General features: G+C 44.9%; 2 protein-coding genes across 2 annotated transcripts in view; one reads left to right on the top strand and one right to left on the bottom strand.

The window, feature by feature from the left end:
• Positions 1-780, top strand: part of B3GNT4 (UDP-GlcNAc:betaGal beta-1,3-N-acetylglucosaminyltransferase 4) — a 1,128-nt gene extending 348 nt beyond the window's left edge. Inside the window, exon 2 of the mRNA XM_010296055.1 lies at positions 5-780. Within this exon, the coding sequence (XP_010294357.1) occupies positions 5-780 (776 nt within the window). The remainder of the gene's footprint in view (positions 1-4) is intronic.
• Positions 781-4,388: 3,608 nt separating this feature from the next.
• DIABLO (diablo, IAP-binding mitochondrial protein) lies at positions 4,389-7,571 on the bottom strand (the record flags this gene model as incomplete). Its single annotated transcript, XM_010296054.1, has 5 exons — positions 4,389-4,906; positions 5,875-5,971; positions 6,126-6,236; positions 6,966-7,097; positions 7,451-7,571. Coding segments are annotated over 5 exons (676 nt in total), but the record flags the coding sequence as incomplete, so codon positions are not given.
• Positions 7,572-8,141: the final 570 nt, after the last annotated feature.

Below are 8,141 nucleotides of genomic sequence, written 5' to 3'. Positions count from 1 at the left end.
ATAGAGCGGCGGGTGGCGATCAGGAACACGTGGGGGAAGGAGGTCTCCATCGGTGGCAAGCGCATCAGGCTGGTATTCCTGCTAGGGCGCTCGGAGGCCAAAATCCAGGTACAGCCCTTGCACCAGCTGCTGGCTTACGAGAGCCAGGAGTTTGATGACATCTTGCAGTGGGATTTTGTCGACAAATTCTTCAACTTGACCCTCAAGGAGCTGCATTTCCTCCGCTGGTTCATGGAGGACTGCCTGCACACCAGGTTTGTGCTGAAGGGCGATGATGATGTCTTTGTCAACACGTACAACATTGTTGAATTCCTCCAAGAACTGGACCCTGAACAGGATCTTTTTGTTGGGGATGTGATCGCCAACGCCCGGCCCATCAGGAACACCAAGGTCAAATACTTTATTCCAGAGTCCATGTACAGAGCCCCCTTCTATCCTCTCTATGCAGGTGGAGGGGGCTATGTGATGTCTAGAGAGACAGTGCGCCGCCTCCAGAGCAGCGCAGAGAACACGGAGCTCTTCCCAATAGACGATGTCTTTGTGGGAATGTGCCTGGCAAAGATGGCAGTGACCCCAAAGAACCATGCTGGCTTTAAGACTTTTGGGATCCAGAGACCTTTCAATCCTTTTGATCCGTGCTTGTACAAAGAGCTGATGATTGTGCACAAACTAAACCCGACCGAGATGTGGATCATGTGGACGCTGGTGAAGGATGACAGCATTCGGTGTGCGGTATCGGTAACGCACAACTACAGAAGGGGTTGGAAAAGAGGCTACTGATGAGCACAGCGGGATTGTGATGAGCACAGCGGGATTGTGACTGGTGACAGATACAGGGTACTTTACTTAAACTAAAAATCAGGTTGTGGTAGAAACATGTCTTCTGCTAACAGACTGTACGTGAGCCATAGGGGGTTGTTTTGCAGTAAGTGTTTTCCTGTTGGTGGGTTGCCGGAGCAGTTGCATTGTCACGGGGTGGGGATGAGGCCATTAGCTCAGTGAGACATGGCACGGGGGACTCGGCTCGGTTCCTCCCAGCCGGACCGGAGCCAGGGGAAGCCACAACTGCCACAGGGACATGAATGAAGGGTGACCTGCTATGGAGGCTCTGCAGCACCGAGGCTGGTGTCTGGCCACGAGCCAAATTCAGTCTTGTGTAGGAAAGCTAATGATGACTAACGAGCAACAGAGCACTTGAAATTACTTGAAGGGGTGGAAGAAAGGCCAGTGTGTGCTGCTGGGTCCACTGCAGCACAACTCTGCTGTCCCAGGCCAGCAAGCCCCCAGGTCCTACCAGACAGCAGGAAAAAGGGATGTGTGGGGGGAAGCCTCAAAAATGTATTGCCTTAACACAACATGATGATCCAAGGGACTGGGCTCTGACTTTGGATTTTACAGAAGTTTATTACAGGTTTACTTGCACTGGAAGCTTTTGCACAAACACTTTCTGATCGGGTTTGAGAGGAGCAATATGTCTTGAGTAGTCACGGTGGTAGTTACAGTGGCTGTAGCTGTTCATGTTGTGTGGGAGGAGTTGGGGGTTTTCTGTTGTTGTTGTAATGCTGGGTATAAATAAAATACAGTTTTGAAGAGTGTTTTCAGAGGAGTATTCTTGGGTCTCCTGAAAGTTGAGAGAACTAAAAGCCGGAGAAAGGTGAGATCTGGTGCTGGGCGTTCGCATTAAGGAGTCTTTGATATTAAAGAGGATAAGGTTATGTGGCAGTGGAAACTTGCCACTTCCTTTGCTGTGAGCAGCTGCTGTTCTCTGCCTCTGTCCAGACAAGATGTATCGATACTGAAGCAATTAATCTGTGAGTATGCTGGAGTCACCAATTTTAGGAAAGATCAAATATGAAACTGAGATGTGGAGATACTTTACTTTGACGAAGATTATCAGCTTCAGGGTGCCTTTCTGCTAGATCAGAAGCTGCTGTGCTGTGTGTGAGCAGGAAGCAGCCTGGAAGCTTTAGAAAAAGGTAATGGGTAGAGAGGAAGCGTGTGATTACAGAAATCAGAGCAACTTGTGTTGTGCTGTTGTCATTGCTGTCCGGTGCCAGCTGCCTGGCGTTCAGATGTGAGCTGGAGCTTTCAGAGGTGCCTGGGAACTGCTCCCAGGAGGTCCTTGCTTGTACTAGAGGCAGAGAGACCGGGGGCGTCCCGAGAGCAGAGAGGTGTGACGAGCTCGGGGCAGTGGGGTGGTGCAGTGCTGTACGACCTCGGGCTGAGGGACTCCTGGCAGTACTGCTGGTCCTTGTTTGATCTCTTGCTGCCCTGGCTTTCTAAAGCACCGGGTGTAGTTCTAGTGTAGCCCTACAGTGTGACCCAGACTCTTACGGCCGCTGTTTCTGTGCCAGATGCGAGTAGGCATTTGTCTGAAAAAATTGCTCTTCCAAGGAGTGAGTCTGTGTCCATCCTCAGTGTGGTCTTGTACAAGCTGCTACTGCGTCTTTCCACTGCGGCCCTAACCGGGATTAATTAACTGTATTAGCTAATAGCTAATAGCTGTGCCTGACGTAGTTTCAGATATGTTGGCTTTGTAAACAAGGCTGAGTATCGGCAGCAAAACCTAGTTTCTGGGCACCGCTGCTTGTTCCAGAGAAGAAACTGGACAGAGTGGGTACCATGGTACCTGTGAACTGCTGTGGCAGCATTTTTCTGATCCACTAGATGATTCCAAATGCAAACTCAGTAACATAATGTAGAGCATGATGTCATGTCTGTTGTGGGCTTAGGTGCGTTGGTCTAAGCCCTGATAGGCAACTCTCACTTCCTAATAAAGTTGTGGGGCTCTTTTCCACCCTGTTTTGGAGGTGATAGAGAGCCAGTCATGCTCCTCACTCCCATTTTGACTTGACTGAACTGACTAGTTGGTTTGTGTCACATCTGAAGGTTAGGTGTGTACAGCCTGTGTCTTGGGAAGGAAGAGCAGGGCGTACAGTGAAACAAGAAGTGTGGCAACAAGGGGGCTTGGAGCATTCCCTGTTTCTGAAAGGGGAAGAATGGGCTGCTTTGCAGACTCCCGTAGCAATGCTCATCTGCCTTAGGCCGTATCTCTGCCATGCAAGCATCTGGTAGAGTTACTGCGGCATCCTGGCAGGAACACAACCAGTACGTGCATTTGGGTCAGTGGCTTGGCAGAAGTCCTTAAACTGCAGCGTGTAACAAATGGGAGCAGTTGTGGTTAGAGGCTGACCTGAAGTTGCATTTGGCTCTTGAGGGTGTGGTTGTGTCGCTGCTGCAAATAATCCTCTCATGATAGTGGGGTTTTTCCTAATGCTTCAGCCCAAAGCTGTGTTTGGAACCTCCTAACTACTGGCACAGCAGACACTGGCACCTTCCTGGGAGCTTGAATTCCAGACTGTGCTATCCTCCTTGGATACAGCAGCTCCAGTGAGGAGCCGGAGAGGAAAGGCGGTTTGTTAATTTCTTTACTATTTAATCTATAAATGTACAGTGCTGTGCAGCCGAGATTGCATTTGTTTAAAAGGCAGGCAAAATGAGACAGAGATAGAAAGGCTCATGCTGCAAGCTGAAAAAATTCCTAGTCAAGCACAACTCAGTTTAGTAACAGCAACCTCGACATAGATGTAGTGCATCAGATGCTAATTTGTGGTGAAAAACCTATGATTAATGTGTGTTTTCTTACAAAACCTGATGAATGGGGAGTAACTGACTCAAATCAGCAGCGATGAAGTTCTAGTGGATGCTGTTCTACACTCTACAGCTCTAGAGTTAATATTGCAAGTCTCATATTTAAGCTGTCAAGTTAGTAAATGACACAGTGGAAGACACCTGTGGTTTTGAAGCCTGCAGTGAAACACTAAGCTTGCAAAAAGAGGGAATTAAGATTATTTTCCTGAAACTTGTGCTGGAAAGCATTCAAATATGTAAAACTTAGTTTTGCTTACTGCTTTGTAAAGAAGTACGCAGCAATTGCCACAACAACTTTGTTTATAACCACAGTGTCTTCAAAATCAAACCTCCCTTTGCTTCCCGGGGAAGGCAGACGCGTTACAAGCGGTGACTCTGGGGTGAAAGAGGTTGCTGAACTAAACTGCAAAACTTTACTAAGAGGAGCCTGGGTAGCTCCACAGAAAGTTTTCAGCTCTACAACAAACATTTCCCCTGATTGCAATTACATGTAATTTGATGTAGCTGTCAGACTCAGCTCTGTTACGAACTTTTAAGTTCAAATAGAAAACAGCTCTCATCCAAACGGGCACACTCGCAATAAGATGCTTTTGCACAGTTTAATAAAGGTATGTCCTAACAGACATAATTTACCTCACAGGTTAAAAATAATGACTTTTAAACACACTTCTTTCTTTGGCTGATACCTAGTTAGCCCCTAAGTTAAGAGAGCTCTCACAAACATACCAGACGAGCGGTAGGACCCTCCCAGCAGAGAGACAATTAACAACAAGCTATCCTTGATAGCCATTTTCACATTTGCATAGTTAAACATTTAAATAATTGAATCCATAAGTATTACAAACATGATAAGTTACAAACAAGATTGAGGCCTTTCAGATACTTGGAACTGACTTGATTTGTAAAGCAATCCTGTTTGGGGAAAAAAATGGAATCATAGGCTTATTTCAGCAGTTTCCCACTATCCCACACTTAAAAGTTTGGGACCCTTCAATTTGCGATTAACTCTCACATATTCTACGGTGACAGCTGAGTTCTTTTCAGTCCTCCCGAAGGTAAGGGTCCTCAGCCGCCTCTGTACTTCCTAAAATACCCTGTGGCAATGAAGATTCCTCTCCTTGAGCTTTTATGAGCTCTTCTGTTTGAGCTTCAGCTAGCTTGGTCTCTGCTTTCTGGGACAGCTGTCGCACTTCTTGCACCTGTGACTTCACCAGCTGAATGTGGCTGCGGGCTGTCACTGAGGCTTGGTCTGCACCTGAAAAGTAATAATTTAAATACATTGGGTTAGAGGAGCACTTGGAAAACCTTCAATTAAGGAAGCGATTGTCTATAATTATCCTCTGCTAAGTGTTTTGAAGGCTCTTGGGCTATAATAATGCTAAATGCATTTACTGTTCCTTTACCTTAAACAATGTGTCTACTTTGAGATTTTTTTGCCCCCTTGAATTCTTCCCACCCACGCAGGTTACAGCCAGTGTCTGATCAGAGTGATCAGCTTGTGCCAGTGGGTTTGAGAACTGAGGTCAGCCCAGGCATCGTGTCCCAGGAACTGTCAGTCCTTGTCCTGTCCTGGCACCTGCCAGCAGAAGGAATGTCTGTGGTACTGCTGAACTTGGAATCCCTTCTCCTCCCATACTCCTCCTGTCCTCTTACAGGTTCTGTGTCTCTTTCAGACACTGACAGAGCTAGCCTGTCCCTGTATATTCATCGCTTTCCTCCCCTTCTCCACTCCATTAACTTTGCTGGTTTACCATAAGTCAGCCCATAACTCAATGTCAGAGCTGTCAAGTCTCTATGCTTTTTGTGAAAGTGTGTATGTGGGGAGAAAAGACCAAAACTAGTATCTTTCCTGAGTGAAAGGCAAATATTCTTACTCTTTAATAAAGTTAACCCAGCTAGAGAGACCTGCTAGATCCCCTAGGTATCCTTATTTCTGTGGCTCCCAGAACTGTTTCAACACTGCATTTAAAAATGACTAAACACTTCCTTCAGACATCTAAACCGCATGTGAAGTTCCCAGGCCTAGTTCTCGGAACGCTTCTACTAGACCTGTAGCCAACAAAAGAATGTAAGTTCTCAGCATCTCTAAAAACCAGGCACTAGTTCTAAATTGGTATGCTAACTGAATGTATATTCTGTGTCTCTCTCAACTCCATTCTCATTCAATAAATACTGCCTAAATGCTAGGGGAAAGAAATGCTCAGTATTTCTGCTTGTGCTTACCTGATTGATACGCAGCTTCTGCTGCCATCTCTGAAAGACGTAACGCTGTCATCCAGCTGGATTCCAGCCTTAGGTACTCCTGCTGTTTCGTTGTCATCTAGGAGTAAAACAAAGTATTACTTAACTTGATGTAGCAGTATCTGAATGCTCTTTCAAAAAGCATCTTTCTGAAACGGTGAGCAAGCAAGGCGAGAACTTTCTGAGCAGAGTAAAAGAGGCGGATTGCTGACTGAACGGAAACAACTGCTTACATCCACTCTGGCTCCTATTACCACCTGCCAGACTGCATCCACCTCTTCTGAATTCATTTTCCCAAGAAGATTAGCGTATTGCTTGTAGAGAGACACCAGCGTATAAATGGCCTGCAAAGGAATAATTTCACACAATTATGTGACAATCTGCACATCTCTGATGTTGTCTCAGTGTTAACTGGTGTTAATTAGCAAAACTGCTGACTGGTTCCAAAGTTGCTTTTTTCTCAGGTTCACTGCAATTTTGGAGGCACTGACAGCATTTGCTGTCTGCCTACAGTAGTGCTGCGGAGACCACCTCTTTATATACTTGCCATACTAATAAGGAAGTAAACTGGAATGCAAATAATACTTTACTCAAATTGGCACTTATTTATAAAATTAAAACTGTATCTTGCTGTTTCAGACTTAAATACGGCTCCCCCCATTCTTCTGATGAAACTCAAGTTCATGGCCTTAGAAATGGGCACAGAAGGTAAATAAAATACCTAAGAATATAGGCTGGCGTATCCTCCTTACTGAGCACGCAGGTATCCAGTAACTGCTAAAAGTTTCTTTAGCCCCAGTTCTGAGACATGGGTCATTTCAGCTTAAGTTCAAGCTCAAAGCAACAGTCTAACAAAGCTAAAAATAACTTCCACGTTTGGTGTAGTAGCACAGTGAGCCCTACCCCACTGTTCCCTAGGGACCTGACATCTTCACACCCCTACACCTCTTTTATGAAAAGTCCTAAAAAACCAAAGACCATTTTAAGTATGGTTTAACAGGTGTAGTTAGTGCCAAATAATTTACAATTTCCAGTATTGACTTGCTAGCAAAGTGTGTAATCTCTCAGCTTACCTTCGTATACTCTGTCAATGCTTCAATCAATGCGTATGTTGTTTGAGAGAGGAGCGTAGAAGTACTGTCTGTTACCAAGGAAACTGCTCTTTTAATCAAGGCATCGTTACTGAGAGAAACCGCGTTCTGTTTCTGAAAGACAAGACACTTGCACGATCTTTACGCTGACTTTCATGTGGATGTTATTAGTAAGAAATAACGGTAAAGGAAAGCACCACTGTTAGTTACAAGGTTGGACAGCCTCATTCTCACTGCTGTTTTGCCATCGTAAAACAAGGCAACTGTTTTTGCAAGGTGTTATTGAAGGTAGACATTGTCTTTCTCATTTCTCTTCCTTAACAGCTACATGGCTTAAACACCTGTGATCCCCAAGAAGGAATACAATTCTGAGAGTAATAGTTTGTAAAATGCTAAGCAACTGTTTTTGAGTATTAAACTGTTCCTAACGAGCAGGTGCTGTATGTATCTCACTCCTGATACGTTACCTCCACGACTGGGACTGCACACAAGGCCACCCCCAGCCCCACGCCCACCATTTGGTGCCATCGTCCGTTCACGCCTGAGAGGCAGTGTCTCCTAATGTTGGCCAGAACAGGGAAGCTTTGTCTGGAAATGCAAGAAACAAAGTTAAGCACAAGAAATAACCAGTGTGTGGTGGGAAATAAGTGTCAAACAGGAAAAGAACATATAGAAGCTGTTCTAGGTGACCTAGTCTCTACCAAGCTTCTGTAATGCAGCTGCATAATAGTGAATGAGTAAGTTTGTTTCAAATTCTGTTGTATTACTTAATTGCAAGTGCAAGAAAAGAAGACAAGCACAGTAACTAGCGTGTTGTTAATACTTCGGGGGAGGAAATGTATCTAATCTGGTAACAACACACTGCTAATATTCAGTAACATTGAAAAACAAACAAACAAAAAAGCATGCTTAAAAGTGGTATGTGGTACATGCAGGTGAACAATGGCTGGAAATACTTTGCTGCAATCTAGTGACACTCAGGGCCTCCTGTAGTCAGTATTATTTACATTTAATGTTGTGTGAGCGTCCACGGGGCCAGGGCCTATCACTGAAATACTTGAGGAAAACAACAGCAGTACTCATTCATGAGAATTTTTTTGTTGTACAGGAATTTTATGAAAATAACTGGTCTATTTTCCTTCTTTTATACTGTGTACT

Source organism: Phaethon lepturus, unplaced genomic scaffold, assembly GCF_000687285.1.
Source record: "Phaethon lepturus isolate BGI_N335 unplaced genomic scaffold, ASM68728v1 scaffold47041, whole genome shotgun sequence".
Lineage (NCBI taxonomy): Eukaryota > Metazoa > Chordata > Aves > Phaethontiformes > Phaethontidae > Phaethon > Phaethon lepturus.
Note: the sequence above shows the minus strand (reverse complement) of the source record. Positions and strands in the feature narration are given on the sequence as shown.